Source organism: Cotesia typhae, unplaced genomic scaffold (genome assembly GCF_013202065.1).
Source record: "Cotesia typhae breed Kobodo isofemale line unplaced genomic scaffold, CoteBio_Ctyphae contig_5, whole genome shotgun sequence".
In the NCBI taxonomy this organism is placed as follows: domain Eukaryota; kingdom Metazoa; phylum Arthropoda; class Insecta; order Hymenoptera; family Braconidae; genus Cotesia; species Cotesia typhae.
In genome coordinates this window covers 11120202-11140215 of record NW_027423757.1, presented here as the reverse complement: position 1 = coordinate 11140215, position 20014 = coordinate 11120202, and the positions used below count along the sequence as shown (strand labels likewise).

Below are 20014 nucleotides of genomic sequence, written 5' to 3'. Positions count from 1 at the left end.
GGTAATAATTTTTTTAAATAAAAATTATTTTCACATCGTCGATAAAAATTCAAGAAAAATAATAACAGTTCTGATAATTTTTTTTGTGAAGAACAATTTATTAATTTTCGCACTTGGAAAATATTTAAACAACTTAATAAATATTTAGACAGTAAAAAAATTAATTAATTTAAATTTTAAACTCTTAATATTTATGACAAATAATTGACTGGAATATTTTCAATTTTATTCACTGAAAAAAAAAAAAAAAATTAAATTGATTTAAGAGTTTAATTTTTTAATCAAAAATCTCAATTTGTTTTAATTTAAGTAAAAAAATTTTCAAACAATTTTTTTTTGATTCAAAAAATTTTTAAATGAAATTTAACGATTTAACTCTGAAGATATTTCTTTAAATTGTTGTATTAAAATTTTAATGACAATACTTCGTACAATAAAATATAAAATTTACGCTTTTTAAGAAGTCATTATTATTTTTATAGTAAATTAATGTTTTCCATATTTTACACTTAAATTATTTGATTAAAAAATAGAAAAATATAAAATTTTGAGCCGCTGTAACAGTAAATAATTTTAAAATATTTACAAAAAAAAAAATAAAAAAATTTCATTAAATAATAATTTATGATTTATTAAATTTAAATAGACTTAATAAGAAATCATAACCGAAAATCGCAAGCACATGTGTTTTTCGTGGCTATTTATATTTTATTTTTGGCACGACCGTAAAACTTTCGAGTCACTAGTCAAGATCGTTTTATACATATAGAAATTTTTATTAAATATAAATTAATAATCTTATTAATAACTTCCGGGGAAATTATATCGGGAGTGGATTTGAATATTTTCATCTAATTAAAAAGAGTATTGAGAGGAGAATATTGGGTATAGACTTACTAAATGAAATCAACGGGTCGAAGGTAACTAACTCGACGACCGGAATATCTAGATGAGATGCTGGGAGGTCATCGACGTCTCGATACCGGGCAACGATTATTCACCGGAGATACTCGGTTTGAATAAATTTCAGGAATAATAACCAATGGAATGGAAGACCCCAAGATATCGCTACAAGCCAATAAAAAAACTCCTCTAAAAACAGTTGAGACGCTCCACTTGGGAGGCTAAAGAAAATAAAGAGAAGGAGAATGAAAAAATTTTTAAAAATAGAAGTGAAAGACATTCTATTACTTTTTTAAGGAATTTTGTTATTTTTTGCTATTCTTATTCAATTCATTGGAGTTTAACTGTATGTTATTTCACAACTATAGTTTATCCTTTACTGAGGTGGACGTAAATATACCTGAACTCCGATCTACAGTCTTTTTGCTCATAAAATCTTGGAAATAATTTTTTTTAGGTTAATTTCAAATTTTTCTGATAGTAATAAACACGTGATTCAAAATACAGATGGATTGTAAAATGTATTGAAGTCAAGTAAATAAATTAAAATAAAAAAAAAAGTTTTAAATCATCACCCACGATAAAAGTATAAATATTAGTTAATTTTTAAGTCCGTAAGATTTTATAAAAGATCACGCGGAAAAAAAATCAACTCAAAATTTACCTATTTAATTTTTTTTTTCATCGTAGTGGTAAGTTTAATTTAATTAATTATATTAATAAATTAAAAATTAAATTGATAGTTTATTTATTTATTTATTACAGTCCCAACAGCTTACTGGCCGATAACAGAGTCACTTTATGGTGTAATAATAAAAAATTATAGGAAAGAGTTTACAATAAGAGTATTATAAATTATATAATTATTTATTCATTAATTAAATTTGTTTATGAGTGAAAAAAGAAAATATAAATAAAATAATAACATTTCAATAGAATTAAATTAAATTAAATCAATTTTCGTTTACTTAATAATTTTAAATTATTAACATTCAAAAAAAAAATATCTCTAAAAGTAGTTATTACAAGAAATTAAATAATTATAATAAATTATTACTCATGAAGATTAAATGGCTTTCTAAGTAATGGAGAAATGGCTGTATAAGTAGTAGAAAATTTTTTTTAATAATGTAATTAAGTGAATATTTATTTTTTATTGTTATTAGTGTGAAAAATGGGAACTATCTCAAATTTATTGGCAAAAATTTTCAATTTTATTTTGAGTCTATCCATGAAGTGCCTATTAATATTGGACCTTATAAAATTAATATTATCAAATAACAAAAGTGTCAATGATCCGATAATTAAGACCGGCCCATTCGCTGGACTTACGTTATTGCATGTGGCTTGCATGGAGAATTGTCAAAATTTGGTGAAATTTCTGGTTATAAATTACAAAGCTGATGTCAATGTAACGGCTGAGGATGGAATTCAACCGATTCATCTAGCTTGTTTTTTTGAAACTCTCAAACCTGGTCCAAAAATAATATTAACTTTAATAGACGCCGGAGCAAATATTAACGCCGAAATTGGAATAGAAATATTTTCTTTGTATTTAAAACACAAAAAATGGTACAATAATTTTGGTAAAAAAATGACTCTGTTAACTTACGCAGTTCTTTATTACAAAGAAACTTTAACTTATTATTTGGCAAGATCTGGAGCTGAGTATAAAATAAAAAGTCCGATGAATAAAACGCTATTAATGTACGCATTTGAGTATAATTATTTCGCGGTCGCGTTATGGACATTGGAATTCATGGAGAAAGATCCGGAATATTTATGCGCTCGAGACAATGAAGGTATGGCTGCGATCCACTACATATTGCATCCTAAAAAATTTGGGGAGTTTAGGTACGTCGCTGAGCAAGAGCAAATGCCAAGAACTGATCGAGTAATGAGTCGAATAGTTTATTTGCTAGCAGAAAAAGGTGCTGACATTTCCGCGCTGGTAAATGACGATTCAGAAACATTTTTATTAAACATGGCGGCTTACAGAAGTTGCGACTCATTGCTCGATCCTTTGCTGCCTTTTTATTCCGACATTACTCATTCCAGAACTTTGTATAACGCCACACTTCCGTTCAATGAGAAGTCGAATAAATATTTACGAATTCCGAAAAATCAGCTTCATCGTTCCGACGAACTGCGGCGGATAATTAGGAGAAAAAGATGCAATTGTTTCGAATTGATTGTAAGAGACATCGTCAATAAATCTGCAATTGGGTTCTATGTTCCAAAAGAAGAGAGTAAATTACTGGATAAGTTTGTTGCTTCCAATGAAATGACCACACAATTTGTTAATGATTATAAAAGAAGATTAATTTTTCGTGTAATTAAGCGAAGATTTATTCAAGTAGAAGATGAAAAAATGAGTTTGTATGAATTTATAAGGCTTGTGGTTGATGAAGTAAAATTGAAGAAATTAATTAAGAGAAATTTGACTGTAGAATATAATTGGAGAAGTCGTCTCATAAATAGAAATTTGGATTATAATAGTTATTATTTCAGAGTTATAATTTTCGAATGGATTTGTAAAGCTCGGGAAAGGTTGCGACTTTTGGAAGAATTGAAAAAAATTTCTATTTTGAGAAAAGTTATACCTTTGCCGTATGAAGTGGTCTTAAACATCGTTGAATATTTAAGAAATGGAGAATTACATTTTTTTATCAAGGCGTTTAAAAATCCGTAGTTATTTTTCTGATCGCTATTTATTTATAAAACAAATTTTATTATTATTATGTAGATTTAATTGTTTTAAATAAAATTTTTTCTTTAAAAAATCATCAACTGTATATGATTTATACAAGCACAATAATGTAAATTTTTTTTGGTATAAAAAATAAAATGTTTTGAATAATTAAATTATTATTTCATTTATTTCCTACAAAATAAGTGCGATAGTTTTTTTTTAACGTTAATTAAATAGAATTGGCTGAGACTCGAACCTTGCCGCGTAGGTTAAGATTTTCACAGCCCAAAAAAACCTCAGACTCTAAATAATAATTAAATGAAAAAGAAAAGAAAAAAACAAATAATAATAAAATTTTTAAAAATAATAATTCAATAATAAAAAAAAAAAAAAAAAAAAAAAAAAAAAAAGAGTGAAATATTTTGAACTATCACTTAACAATGCGACTGAATATAATTTTCTGCTTGCTCTTATCATTTTTTAACATGCTCGGCAATTAAAAAAAAAAATTACGGCTATTGTAAACGATTAAAATAGCTTGACAGTCAATATTTATTCTCACCAAAGACTCATACTCATATATTGATACAATAATTATTACTTTCGGGGAATGCGGACTCTAATTAACGGGAGAGAGAAAGTTAATAGCATTACACGGAATATACCTGTTAATTGTTTAGTATTACGATAATACAGAGGGATAAAACCCCACAACAAAGTAAACCGGATAGTCTCTCATTTGATTCAAACGGCTAACACAATTTACGATCGTTATCTTTGTAGTAGAGGAATTGCGTTACTGGCTGATGCTTGCAATTGGAAACACTTACCCTCTTGTATCCGCTATTATTTATCCCCTAAATTGTTGTATGCTCACTCGCTTGGATACCATTCTATCGTGATCGCTATTATTTATTTATTTTTTTTCGATTATCTATTGATTCATTGCACCGTGATAGTCATTTTCTAACAAGCGTTATCATTTTCTCGTTTAATTCGGTCATTAATCGTTGGAATGAATTATTTATTTTAAATACTAAAATAAATTATCGATGAAATAAAATAATTCTTCTAGAACTATTTTTCAATTTATGACAATAAAAATCAATTTTTTATTCTCATATTTAATTGATTTAAATAAAGAAGCTATAAATTTTTTTTTTCATGCAAAATTTTACTCCATTATTTTTAATTGAGCTATTCTATTTTTTTTTAAACTGTAAAATAAATTGAAAATATTAAACTCATTATTTTAAACATCATAAAATATATAACGACTAAATAATTACTTAAAAGTCTCGAGGTGCTTAGAACGATATGATAAGACTTGGCATTATCTATAAAAATAACTTTTTACCGTACGAATGACGTTGTACTGTTAATTGCTAAAATACAAAGTCGTAAAATAAAATAATCAATTTTCTTTGGTAATTAATTGCAAGATAACGATGTTTGATTTATTTTAAAAATTTTACGGTGACTTTTAGGTTCGTTTAATATTTAATATTTTAGGAGGAAATTCAGATTTATTATTTATATTAAATATTTTAAATAAAAACTGAAGACTTAATATAAATCGTTCATGAATTATTTTATCAATTTTTTATAAACAAAAATAATATATAATTTTTAGTATTTAAATTTGATTATAGAAGTCATTAATAAATCCAAAATAAAAAATTCAAAAATTGTTGAACTTTTTTTTTCATTCAGGATCAAATTAAAAATTTTAAATAAGAAAATTAATATAGTATTTAATTATTAATTTATTGTAAAAACTTAAAAGTAACTTTTAAATTGAATTAAACTTCCATATTAATTCTTTCATTTACAATAATTAATATGTACATTTGAAATTTTAATTAGATAATCTCCATCGATAATGTAGAAAATTAAGTCAATTAATTAGATCATAAAAAATAAATTTTTGAAATTAAACTAAAGTAATTTTTTAATTACAGTTTGCATTAAACAAAATGAATAATAATTTTTATTACGAAATAAAGAAATGTTAGTCAATAAATTTACGGATGATTATATGGAGATAATTTATCAGAACTGGACAATTAAAGTCATTAACTTGTTAAATTTGCTTGATGTTTGATATATTTTCCCATAGAGTTCGTGAGGTGTTAAATTGATCATAAATCAAAAACTAATTTTGGCAACATTGGGACGAACCGAACGGCATTAAATGTAGTTTATGCTTTTCAAAAAAAAATTTAGTCAATGATGGTAGGACTGGGCTTTTATTGCAAGGTAATTAGCTTTATTTTTAGGTGAAATTGTATATTATTATGGGCTTGTCAATAAAAGAAAAATAGTGAAATAAAACATAGACAACTTAAGTGTTGAGAAAAAAAATTGAATAATTTATTCAATAAAAAGAGAATAATATGGAAAGAAAAGAGGAAATAAGTGGCGAAAGTGATGACATTGGTGTGCTGTCAACCGTCAGAGAGGACTCTGAAGAAGATTCTGGAGACGACTCGGTTAACATGGAACCCAAAGAACACAATGAAACATGTGATACATGTAATGATTCGATCCTCGACGAGCCAAAGGAAATGCTTTACATTCAAGCTCGCAAGAAATTGAACAAAGTCAATCGCATTTCCAAGAGCACTCTACCGCCGGCCCCGAGGACTCCTTCCAAGAGTGGCGTCATCCGAGAATCCAGTCTGGGAAAGTTCAAAGATATACAAGCTATCTTTGAGCGCAAGCTTTTTGGTAACAAATCGCCTTCGTCGTCTTCGTCTGGACTCAGGATTAAATTGTCGCCAAATAATATTGGAAAAAAATTCGCAGATTATTTTACGCTGCACAAGTCTCCTCGTCGCTCGCTCAATTTCTTGGGTAATTTTATTTTTTATTTTTATTTTATTTATTTCAAGAATAAAAGAATAAAGTAATGTTAATTTTTTTTTTGTTTTTTCAGATGTTGACAAAGCAACAACTTCAAAATTTGGTCAAAGGGATAATTAATATAATTTTTTACCGCTGTTTTATTTATAAGTTAATTTAAAAATTAAATTTCTAATTTTTTCATTTTTAATTAAATTAAAAATTTATTTTTTTAATTTTTCTACGAAATAATTGTAATTTATGTATTTTAATAAATCATTTATAATAAATAAATTAACTATAAAATTTATTGAAAGTTTAAAATTTAATTTAATCTTTATTTTTATTTCTAGCTAGTATTTTAATCACAGATAATTTTTTTCCATTGTTATCAAACAATTACTGTACTGAAGACCTAGCTACCTGAAATTTATAGCCTAGGTTTTATTTTATAATCAGTATAAAATTTCCCTTCACTTTTCTGGTAATTGCCCAGTAGAAAATGGGGATTAATTTCCAAAATGTCACTGATTTAATGCAGGCTTTAATGTTTGGAATTAATTCTAAGTAAATAGTGTTACCTGAAAGTTAATAATTTTTTTTAATTACTCGCAATTATTGAACGTGATAATAAAATTTATTAAAAATTTTTTTATTGCCTGACTGACTAAATTTTCAATAATTTTTAAAATAAATTTATAATTAAGTCCTAATATTTAAATTGTGTCAATAGGTGTACCATTCCCACCGTCTCACAAACTGACAGTGGCAGAGGTATTCGATGCTCGAACAGGAAGGCCTCGACCAGATGTACTCAAGCACCATTTCGTCCTCGAAGGCAGAATTGACGAAGCAGCAGCATTGCGCATTGTCAATGATGGTGCTGCTCTTCTACGATCAGAGAAAACAATGATCGATATAGAGGCCCCAGTTACTGGTGAGTCAATTTTTAAATTATATTTTTATCCTTAATCCTCATTAAAATAATATCAATAATAATAATAATAATCAGTATTATTAATTACCAAAATAAACCCGAAAAAAGTTAACTTAATAATTTTTGTCAGTCTATATTAATTTACAAAACATAATTCAAAGAGAAATTTTTATCATACACAAAAAAAAATACTTTTACTCAATAATTTCTTGGTTCAAGAAACTCGATGACGATTAAATATTCTACTATTATTAATTATTTATTTCTAAAGAGCTTTATTTAAATTAAGTAAAAATTATTTCAATAAATTTAACAAATTCTTGAGATAAAAATATATATTCTTAAAAATGATCAAGAACATAAATTCTTTTATCAAGAAAATTCTCTTAGAAAAATTATTTTCTTTTCTTAGTATATTCGTGAGCAAAACACGTTTAAAAATTAACTATTATATCAACCGCTCTTTAAATATCTTTCCTAATCTTTTTTTTTTTTTTTTTTCTACAAATGTAGATTTAAAATTCTATTATTGCCATTTGGCATTAGCTTTGACATAATTAAAAATAAACTAAACTAATTATAATTTTAACCATATATTTTTCTTCTCAGTAGACAAATATTTTTTCTTGTGCTCCTAGAACAGAAAGCTCCCATATAATTTTCTTCAGATCGATTAACGGTTAAGGACAAGCCGTACTGAGTGGTGGTATCTTCGGTGACACTTGCAGTGTAAACTCCGTCCGGAGTTACCACCACAATTTCTATTATATATACTGTTAAATATATAGCACATTAAATTATACAAGAAATAATCCAATAAGGCGTGCACACAATTCGCGCTCCAGTAACGTCCTTGACAAAATTCATCCAGATCTCCATCTGATTATCCCTTGTCTGATAAATATATATTTATACACACATAAATATTAAGTTGATAATAAAATTCATGAATAAATGATTGATCGTAATTAATATACGCTGTAACAATAATATTGCAGTATGTTAAATTAATTCCGAATTACCCAATTGCATCTACGGGCAATTTGGGGCTGGATGTTGTATATTATAATTATTTCCGACAATAATTGATGCTAAGGGCATACTAGTGATGATAATAAAAATCTATTAGAGAAATATATTTATTTATAATTTCAATTAGTTTGTTTATTCGATAGTAATTGCTTATGTTATGATAAATTATTGATTATAAATTAATTTCGCTCTATAAAATTTAATTTGAATATTTTTTTTTAAGAAAAATCAAGAGCACACTTTTAGAAGGATTTATTAACTATTAATAATTTAATTTATTTGTAATTAAATAAATTATTTAATTTATTAAATTTTAATGAATATTTTCTAACATTCAATAATTTTTTTTTTTTTTATGAGAGAAAAGTAGATTTATTAATAGTTAATAAGTATTTATTTATAGTTGACAAATATTTATTAACAATTAATAAAGCTTATTAAATGTAAAAAAAAAAACCCTTCTATCAGTGCAGTGTTTGATTTTTATTTCTTTTAATATAGAGTAAAAATAAAAAGTTTTTTAGACGATTAAAGAAGAAATGAATTGCTGAATCGGCAAAAGTTGACGAGAAATTTTTTTGCAAGATAAAATTTTTCGGGTCATAGTTGAATTAAAATTTCTTCCGTGACTAATTTTAATTTTAATACCTATACCTACTACCAGGTACTCAACCTGCATCTGGTGGCTCAGTAATAGGCCTCTTGTATTTTTGTACAACAGAAAATAATTTTTAATAGCCATGTTAAAACTATTTTATTTGTTTTTTAAATTATCTTGCAAATTTTGTGAATAATAATAATAATAATAATAATAATAATAATAATAATAATAATAATAATAATAATAATAATAATAATAATAATAATAATAATAGTAGCCGGTGAAATTAAATTATAGATGCAATTTATTTAGCGCTGATGAAAAATTAAATGATAATGATAGTGGAAAATAAATAAAAAGATTAAAGAGAAAGGGAAATTAGAAAAAGTTTGGGTTTAATGTGTGTGTGTGAGAAAAAGGGTAATATAAAGAAAACGACGGCATACATAGAATAGCATAAGCGTAGCCAAGAGTTGAGTCGAGTTGAGTTAGTGAGTGGGTTTAGAGAGTTTGAGTGAGGGAAAAGGGAGTTGAGTTGAGTGTGTAAAGGGTGAACATGAGCATAAAGCTAGTGTGGAGGCACATTAAAGCACACTGGTGCTCAAACTGGGTCACGCTTTTTTAGTTTAAAACCCCGAGCTAACCCCGTGCCGAGTCAAGCACTAAAATCCATTGATTCATTTCTAAAACCACTCTTTTTACAGATATATTTTTTATTTTATTTCTGCTTGATAAATTAAGAGTTTCATTTGTTACCGCATGCGCTCTCACAGTTTCTTTGCTTTTCGGGGGTGAGTTTAATCTACAAGGCTAAATTATCCACCTTCTATGTATGATCTTACATAAATTACCATATTTGTTATTAAACAATGTAGAGCAAGTATTTTTAAGCCGGTGGTTAAATTAAAATTTTTATAATAATTATTTTTAATTATCAAAAAAATTTTTTTTGTTTATTATAATTTTGCAAAGTAATTTTTTATAATTATTTTATATTTTAATTGTTCCTTTGAAAATTCAAATTTCTTTAAAATAATTTAATTTATTAATTCGTTAAAAAAAATCTTAAAAACAGCAATTTATTTAATTAAAGGTTATTTAAAATTATTTCATAGATATCTTGGATAAATTTTATAAAAAAAAAATTTATAAAAGGGAAAAATTGAATTTAAAACTGTTTAGAAAAATTTTTGTACTAATTTGTTTACTTATTAAGTAAAAAATAGTCAGATCAATTATTTTCAATTGTTAAAATTTTTTTAAAATTAAATTAACTGTCCTTATTAAATTATTTAACTCAAACTTCAATTATTTAATTAAAAATATATCCAAGATTTAATTATTTAAAAATTCATCTAAAAATAAATAAAATAAAAAAACCTTTTTGAAGTAATCAAAAATATTTAATAAGCACAAATAATCTCCGGTTAAAAAAAAAAAAAGAATAAACATAAAGATAAAAGAGAATTTAAGAATCGAAAAAATTTTAGGAGATATTTACTTCCACCAGAGCTGGAATACGCTGGTGGTAAATGAAAAGTCGTTAGCTCGGGGCGGAATCTTTGCGTCGGGAATTTACACGGACTGAGTAAACATTGGAGCGAGCCGAGGAGCCTTTGACTTTACTCTTTTCGCTGAACTCTGTGTGGAGAATAGGAGGTCGAGGTCGAAAGACGGAATGAGAAAGATACATATCCAGGTGAAGCTAGGAAAGAAAATACCTATATCTATATGTTTAATTTAACAAAAAGGACAGGAGCGAAAAAGGAAGTATTCTTCACCTGGTTACCGTCTTCATCTTGCCAGTTTTTATCTTTTTATTTCCCCGGCCATTTCTCTTCAACCACTCGTCCTCTTCACCAGTCAACGGTTAGATCGAGGCTAGAGGGCACGTAGGAGCGAAAGAATAACCAGACAACTCCGCTGGGAAGTATTTTCCTTGTATTCTTAAGAAAAATAATAGTCACGAGCTTTTTCCGCCCTTTTTCTAACGTGTGTCTGTCTATGTGCAAGGAGAGAAAAGTATATGAAGTAATGTAGATGTATGGATTTATAGACATAGATGTATACTAGCTGCTAAGAGTTGACAATAGCCATCCAGAGGCAAACAACTTTATATTTTCCGTGTATTGAAGTAAAGAGGCAGGCGAGCTTTTCTTTTATTTTGGTCTTAAAATTTTCACCGTTTTATTCGTCAGTTTTTCCTTTCCAAGGGTCCTATTATAGAGTGCTATAAGATAAGATTCTTAAACCAAACGCTTTTTTGTGAATACGTGAAAAATAGTGTAGGGAGTAGAACGATTGCTGGTATTACTGTTACGGTATTTCGATGCCCGAAACTGCCTTAAGTAGGAATATAAACCTAAAATAAAAATATATTGTTAAAGAATTCAATCTCGGTTGGATGCATAAATGGTTTTATTGTCGAGTTTGAATTTATTTGAATTACTTAAAGGCTGTTACTTTAACAGAGAAGTGGATTGGTTAATTTTTAGCTTGAATTTAATTTTTATAAAAAAATTAAATTTTGTTTTATAAAATAATGACTTTTGTTAAATTTCACTGTTCTGTCTTAACTATTGACGTTTTTGAAGATATAAGCTCATCCCGATGTTACACTCATCAAGAGCTTTCATTTGAGTACCCACATGCATTTTGATATATTTTTCATATATTCATATATATATATATATATTTATAAATATATAAAATATATGAAAAATTGATGTGGGTGTTCAAATGAAAGGTCTCGACGAGTGTAATGTCAGGGTGGACTTATATCCTTAAAAATGTCAATACTTCACAAGATACAAGGTCATTTCTTAATTATGTAATTAAAAATGATAAAGTAATTAATTTTCACTTAATATCGAATTAAATTTCTTTAAAAAAAATTTCAAAAGTACACCAGTATATATTTATAAATATTTAGTAGTATATATGATAGTTATTGATGTCATTAGAAAGATAAGATAGAAGAAGTCTCTCAACTGCTGGAACAGCACCTTGTAAATAAAGAGAGAATGGATTAAATCCAATGACATAATCACAGTCTTATGCCCTGGTAAAGTAAAAAATAAAAATAAAAAAAGAAATTAGAAAAGACAAAAGTACTGGTTTAGTTTTACAAGCTCTTGGTTTAATTTTTTCAACGACTATACTGTAACTTTTGCCGGAAGGAAAAAGGCAAATAGAGTGTACGAGTAATTCCGGAGATAAAAAAATTTTTTTATATTTTTTTATTTAATATTATATTATATTAAATGAAAGTTTTAGTTGGATATAAATTCAAGCGTTTTATTCAGAACATGAAAAATAAAAAAATAAAAGTAGTATTTGCTTTGGAGCGTGCATGGTAAATTAATAGAAAAATTTGAATGAAGGAATGAAATGAAATTGAAAAATAAAATTATTAAAATAAGAGTAAAATTGAGTAGAGCCAAGTTGAGAGTTGCGAGTGAATTCAGCTGAACAAGATGTAGATTAATGCATAGATTAACCCAAGTGCAAGAGTCGCGGTGGCATAAGAATTGCTTATCGCTCCTCTCAATTTGCTTTACGTAACTTTCAGTGACGCCCGGCAGCCTGGTTTAATAATAGATTATTTAGAAGCGTCGTGCAAATTCCAAACTATTAATATAAAATGTTGTACTCTTATACTTCCAAGTGCAAACACTCGATTACTTTTATTTTTTAATTGTTCAAGATTTATTAGTTTTGTATCCGCTTATGGGTGGTCATGGTTCCAGCTTACTGTTTTGATAATCAATTATATTCATTACTTATGATAAAACCGATTATTAGTTCAGAATTGTTGTACTTGCGAATACTCTTTAATAGTTAATTATTTTCGGTATTTGATAACATTTAATTATTAATTACTTTTCTCAGTTCGTATTTATTTATTAACATTTAATGAATTAACTTTAAATTTATTTATTTATTTGTTTATTTAAATAAACAAACCCAACAGTTTAAACCATTAACAGGGTTAATAGTTACAATAGTTGGTGTGTAAAAAATTTATAATGTATAAAAAAATAATGATAGCAATCGATAAAAATAAAAAAAAAATAATAGTGTAGTATCGGGAATGTCGTGGTATGCATGTGTATAAGTGTTTTTCTCTTTTTTTTTTCTTCTTCTCTCAGCCTTATATTTTTTTTAGTTAAAGTATTTTATTTTATTTTAGACTTAGAGTTTTGAAAATAAGACCCTGCGATGCTAGAGTAATAAAACCCAGGTCATGTTTTTGACGCTCAAGATTTTTGTAAATTGTTTAATCCTTCACCATCTGTCGTTTTATTACTCTTGCAATTAGTGTGTAAGTTAGATAAGGATGGGCGATGGTCCCAGAAGGGACAAGTTTGGGTCTCGACCTTTGAAAAAAGGAAAAATAAGATAGTTCCTAAGTCCTAACTCACGCGGATAGTTGTATGAAGAAAATCATCTCTTGTAACAATTATATTTTAAATAAAACTTAATATTACCGAATTACTGTTAACCTTACTATATATACCCGATATTACAATAGTAATTGATAAAAACTTGTATAAAAATTTTTTTAATTATTTTTAATTTTATGAAAATCGAAATAATTAACTAAACATAAAAATTGAGTTTACAAAATTTTTATGAGCATGAATTTAATATACAATTATGAAAATAATTAAATATTCTCTTACGATGATTATGATTTGAAAAATAATGAACTGATCTAGAACTACTACCCTAAATTTTTTGTGGTTGTAAATAAATCATCTAACTATCCTTCAAAGATAAAAAATGTCAAAAAATTAGCTTATTTATTACCTAAAAGTTTCCTCGATAATTGGAATTGATTTTAACTTTTTTTTTTCAAGGATAATACTAAATAACTGATTCCATTATCCATTAAAAATTCTCGAGAAATTGATCCAGTGAATGGCCGTCTGGAAACCTACTGAAAATTTTATTTCATTATTATTATACTATTATTTTTATGCGGTTTGTGTGACACGAGTGGAGCGAGTTTAAAGCTCTGAGAATTTTTTCCGTACCGACAATCTATTTTTTGATCTTTGAACGACATTAAACAGACACGCGAGGGTGTAATGCACATTTTTTCCCTGTACTTCATACTTCAAATCCTAGTTGCTAAGATTATCTTCAAAGATAACTCGAGCTTTAATTTTAATAATAGAAAAATGAACCATTAAATTTTTGATCTCCTGGAAAATGATTTCGCTTGATAGCGGAGAAAAGTTGTTAAATTTTTAATATATATTTATATAAATGGTTATGGACAGTATCACTATTATATCATCGCACATTGTGTTGAAGTTAATGGATAAAAGCTCGTAGCAGGTAGCGTCGTTATACGTTATATCTCCACTGTTAAATGTCTTTCATTTCTTACGTGTCACATCAATCGATCGTTTTATCACGGTCTGTGTAATAAAGAAGACCTAAGCCGTTCATCCCTCTTTAGCAATTCGTTGAGAGCCCATAAACTTTTGTAGAAGTACTGGGAATTTCACCGGGCATGACATTCTATAGAATCACTCCAATAGTTTTTTCGAGCCTCCAGTTGAGGGCAATCATTACAACTCGATTGCCAATTTTCTTTTTATTTTATTTTATTTATATTTTTTTATTTCCGCGTGCTGAAAGTGCTGCAGAAGATAAAAGAATTAACTGACAAAATGTGGCAAAAATTTTTACAAGAGTGGGGTTACATAAAAAAACGATATGAGAACTGATATAGCCGCTTTCGGATCTGCAATTTGTCACACACATACCCCTCTCCCTAAATCCTAGTCTGGGCTTATCAAAAATCTTAATAAGACTCTAGCCAAGGCTCGAGTTTTTTTTTCGCCTATTTATTTTCTCACATTTAATTAAGTCGTAGAAAATCTTGCCCGAGGAAATTTTAAAAAATTTATCGTTATAATTATTCAGATTTAAGGAGATCCAAGTTTTTTTATTATTTTAATCGAAAACTTATTATTTTTTCAATCAAATTCAATAAAAATAAAATTTTTTTAAATCGTTAATTGCATTAAATTTTTAACCAAATACTCCACTGGTGGAATCTTTATTTACCTACATGTAAAAATTATAATTTTCAAATCTAATTATTTCATTAAATATCCCGGAAACATGTTTCTTAATTTTTTTTATTAATTATTAGGCTACGTAAATTAAATTTGTTAATTTTAAGGAAATTTTAAAAATTTGACTACTTTGCGTAGATCTCCGTTTTAATTTTAAATTTTTTAATTATAATTGATTAATTAATTATAACTAGCAACCTTGCAGTCACTATGTGACTGCCATGACTTGTGAACTACACAAAGAGCTTTTTTTAAAAAAATAATAGAATAAATAAAATTATTAAAAATTAAAACTATTCAAATGAAAAGATTATTTAATGCTTGCTGATAAACATAATTTTCGTTACTGTATATATATTTTTACAATGAGGTAATAAAGGTTTATTAACACATGAAAATGCATTAAATTTCAACAGAACGCTGGTACACGGGGATTAGTTATGTTTGTTGCCGGAGGCGTGCGCGGTGTACAGATCGTTTTGAGTTAAATAGCTGGGTTTACACTATTATATACGTGCGCTGTTTTAATGTCTGCACTTTAACCCACATGACACTGCCGCTTGCGTGGGTGAGTTGCAAAAAACACACACACACACACACACTTGGCTGATAAATAAAACGAGGCACAACAAAACAAAATAGTTTTAATGCTTACATTAACATTTAAATTTTGTTTTATTTACAGAGTATGAGTTTAAACTTTCGACCCTTATTTCATTGATCTTAATTTATAATTTAAATTAATCTCATGTCTTTAATTAATTTAATTTAATTAATAGATTATGATTAAAATAAATTTACGGCATTAAAATGTTAATTTAAAATTAAAGATCTAAAAAATAATTATTTAAAATTAAAAAATAATACTTTTAAGTTGTTCCATTAATTTCTGAGCGTAAAACGCTATCGAGTATTTTGTCTCGTCAAATATTCGATGAAAATTAGTTATAAAGCCGCGAGGGTTTAATTTTCCCCGAGTTTATTAAATACAACAACGGCGAAGCGAAATTGAATGTCAGGAAAAGGAAAATTTCTTACACAAAAATAAAATTTTGTTTCGTAAAATAAAATAGTAAATTGTTAAATAAATTCAATATGTAGCAAACATGTCAAACTATAAGTAGAGTGTAGAGTGTAAAATGTAATTTTATTTTATTTTTCCAAGATTTAACATTTTTCATTTTATTTCTCAATGGTAGAAGTGTTGTACTTGAATCTCAATCGTGTAGGAAGCTCCTAACCCGTATAGTACCGAGGATAGAACTTGAATTTATGTCTAACTTGTCACAACTAAAGTATATTGTCGGGTCTAACTTCGTACACTGACACAATTTTTATTTTTTTAGTTTTACAGGACTTTATTTTCCGATACTTTCGGAATGTAAATTACTTTATAAGATTATTAACATGATCTCGTAAGAATTAATCTGACAGAAGTTAAAAGTTTCTACCAGTCGGTGTAAATACTACTTTTATTGGTTGCAATTTTTTATAGAGTACGCGAAGTTTTTTTTTTTTTTTTTTTCTTAAATTACATGATTGAAACTTTTGAAGTTTGAATTTTAAACTCCCTTAAGTTTATCGCTTTTTATGTTAATTTCAGAATATAAAGATGCAATTTTCGGCAAAATTGACAAGTATTTTTTTTTATAGGAAATTTAATTTCCTACAAAAAAGGTCTCATACCCTTTTGGTATCTCCAATATTTCACCCAAAATTTTGATTTTAAATTTATACTAACTATTTTAGTACTCCAATTGAAATTTTATTTTTTTTCCGAGTAAAAAATTCGTAATTAAATTAAATTTAATAAAATTCTTTAATATATTTTTCAGTTTTATTTTTTTTTATTTGAAAATTTTTTAAGATAACTCTTTAATTAAAAAATTGTTAGTTAAATTAAAAAAAATTTCCGACTAAAAATCTCTTACTTTTCTTTGATATTATTTCAACATTAACACAGACAAAAATATATTTATTTAATAAAACAGTAATGGTATAAAATTTATTAAAGTTTCAGTAAACTGAATTATAAATTTCAACGGACTACAAGGTTAATCTCAAGTAATTTTAAAGTCAAATATTTACAGACGACCTGCCGCAGCGGTTTCGCCTGAAACTAGCTCGGGTACTTTGTCAATATTAACTGAAAATGTTTTAACAGCGTACACTAGACATACATGATATTAATCAAACGTCATAACTCATGACTATGATTTGGATTTTATCGTTATTAATATTAATGTGGATTTATACGATGGGGAGAAGCAAGGATGCAGGGAAAAGGTGGATGGAGGATGAAGAGAGGATAAAGATTAGGAAGCTGAGCCTTTTTAGTGCACTCGTTATAATATGTTATATAATGTTATTACATCGGTGGTCTTTTAAACGGATGAGGGATGTTTGTTACAAATGGGCATTAGGCTTGAACGGTGATTTAGTACAGTCAAAACACATCAACAACAAGGTCATAAGGAAGGGTGTGCCGCTGCGCACGAAACCCTGCTCTATAAGGCACACCCTCTCTTACTAGGGCTCTATGTTTTAGATAAAACATACTCATATTTTTTTATGTAACAATACATTTTTTGTAATGTATGGTTTCGAATATTTTTTACAGAAAAATATTGTTCTGTTTGAAAAATCAAAAATTTTCCTTTTTTTCATTGTAGAAAATTTTTTTCCTTATAAATTTAATTTATACATATTTTTAAAAAATTGTAAAGAAAGAATTTTAGTAAAATTAATTAAATAAAAAAAATTTTTTTTTAATTTTAATTTCTAATAAAAATTTGATTTTTTAAAAAATTCCAAGTATTAATTAAAATTTATCAAAATATTTACTTAATTAATTTTTTTTTATAATTTATTTTAATACTGACCAAGTAAATTTTTTTATAAAAATTAAAAAAATAATTATTGTTAATTTTAAACTATCAAGCTTGCAGTCACTATTTAACTAACGTGACTTGTGAGCTTTAAATAAATAAAATTTTGAAAAAAAAATAAGTATTATTAAAAAAAAATTTTAATTAAATTGAGAAAGTAAAAAACATGAATTTTTTTATAATACTTAAGCATAAAAATAATTTCCAGTGAATTTACTTAAAAAAAATTAAACACAAAAAAAACGTAATTTTTCTTTTATCACTCAGAAATCAACAAAAATTTCAAAACGACCTGCAAACACACGAAAAAAAAATAAATAAAGATATTTATCAGTGAAAAGACCATTATTAAAAAGCTATCAACAGATTTGACATTAAAAAACGTCACTTGATAACGTTAAAAAATAAGTAAATAGAGTAATTGCGGCATTGTATTATGCGTGTCGACCATTATAATTTGCTTGCACGTGACAACAATCGATCGTTGTAAATGAGCCGGAAGACAAAGAAGTGAACAGTTAACATGCATGTGCTCAGCGTACGTTTATTTGCATGCATGCGTACATACATACAACATAACTACATAATGTTCGTTCATTACCTAGATATAGTTACAGATATACTGTATATGTTTGCATGTATGTATATTATACCCCGGTTTGCGCGGATGTGTTGTTCTCTAGTGGACAGAGATAGCCTGATAGTAATAATAAGAGCAGTAGTAAGTAACCTGCTATATAGATCCCTATAAAATGTTCACGAGGTATTCAGATAGTGAAGTTTAATGCGTGCATAGCGAGTAGAAGGGCTGTTATCGTATATCTCAACTAAAGATCTGACCCCGAGAAATATTTGTGTAGAGCAAGTTTCGATTCGACGAGTTTACAGTACACCTAACTTCACCTAACTCGAGTTAATATAAGTACTGGGTAGTTGCATTCGCTGTAGGGGCAAAATTTACAAGAGATATTGCTTTGTTATTGGTTATTATTACTGTTTAAAAGGTTTGCTGTAGATCGATAATTTTTAATTAATTAGAGAAAAGTAAAATAGATGGTAACAAAATTTTTTAATTAGAGTAAATTATTTTTTTTTTTAAACATTAACCAAAAATTTAGGAAAAAATATCTTTAAAAATTTTGATTGCTGTAGAAATTATCACACTAAAGATTGCAATAAATTTTTTTTTTTTAAATATTTGAATTATTATTAAACATTTTCTTGATTGATTTTTATAAAAAAAAAAAAAAATTAGAAGATATTTATATAGAATTTTATTTATTTATAGTTCACAAGTCACGGCAGTCACATAGAGACTGCAAGGTTGCCAATATTAAAAATTCAACTTTTTAAGTTTAAAAAAAAAATTTTTTTTTCAACAAATATGAGAATTAAAACAACTAAATAAATAAATAAATAAAATAAAAACAAACTACACTCGTCATAATAAATATTATAAAACTAGTTAGCAAAGAGAAACTCAAAATATTATTTTTTATCATTAAAAATAAAACACGGTTAAATTGGTAAACAATATAAAATTCAATTTAAATTGAAAACATAAAAAACAAACAACGATTAGGGAAGTAGTTTATTATTTGAGTGAACAGTATGCCTCTAAAATAAAATAACGATCCGAGAAACAATGAAGGTAAAAGATAAAATAGTTAAAACAATAAGAATTTGATATACATTGACAAGACATATCGATTGAAGAATGCCAATCCATTGATATTAATTACTTTACCATCGGGTGTAATTAAAAAAGATTTACTGAGAGCAATTTACGAGCGTCTATCGGTTATTAAGCATTTACTGCTAGAATACCACGCAAAGTCGTTTTTTTTTTTTTTTAGTTACTATTTCTTCTTCCTGTTCTATTATTTTTATTTTAAAATTTTTTATTCTTTTTCTTCACCTCGGCTCAGCTCCCTAACAATCCATTAAACATCAAATGCTTTTGTGAGTCGGTAAAAAAATAATTTCTCAGCACAAGTGACCTCAATACCGCGGAACTATTTA

At 26.7% G+C, this 20014-nt stretch overlaps 3 protein-coding genes across 9 annotated transcripts in view; all 3 read left to right on the top strand.

Moving 5' to 3' along the window:
- Positions 1–20014, top strand: part of LOC141531434 (serine/threonine-protein phosphatase 2B catalytic subunit 2) — a 75484-nt gene that overhangs the window by 19751 nt on the left and 35719 nt on the right. For all 7 annotated transcript variants that reach the window (XM_074249267.1, XM_074249266.1, XM_074249265.1 and 4 more), the window contains one exon: positions 7173–7376. In XM_074249267.1, coding sequence (XP_074105368.1) covers positions 7173–7376 — 204 coding nt within the window. The remainder of the gene's footprint in view (positions 1–7172; positions 7377–20014) is intronic.
- On the top strand, positions 1314–3755 carry LOC141530601 (uncharacterized). The gene is made up of 2 exons (XM_074247796.1): positions 1314–1595; positions 1669–3755. Exon 2 carries the CDS (start codon positions 2078–2080, stop codon positions 3593–3595), a length of 1518 nt encoding a protein of 505 aa, XP_074103897.1. The 5' UTR covers positions 1314–1595; positions 1669–2077; the 3' UTR covers positions 3596–3755.
- On the top strand, positions 5829–6749 carry LOC141531437 (uncharacterized). The gene is made up of 2 exons (XM_074249274.1): positions 5829–6451; positions 6534–6749. The coding sequence occupies exons 1-2, from the start codon at positions 5992–5994 to the stop codon at positions 6578–6580; spliced, it is 507 nt and encodes a 168-aa protein (XP_074105375.1). The 5' UTR covers positions 5829–5991; the 3' UTR covers positions 6581–6749.

Coding starts and splice junctions, on each gene's coding strand:
- LOC141530601 (XM_074247796.1), top strand. CDS start 2,078: ATGGGAACTATCTCAAATTTATTGGCAAAAATTTTCAATTTTATTTTG.
- LOC141531437 (XM_074249274.1), top strand. CDS start 5,992: ATGGAAAGAAAAGAGGAAATAAGTGGCGAAAGTGATGACATTGGTGTG. Junction 6,452..6,533: donor TCGCTCGCTCAATTTCTTGG/GTAATTTTATTT, acceptor TTGTTTTTTCAG/ATGTTGACAAAGCAACAACT.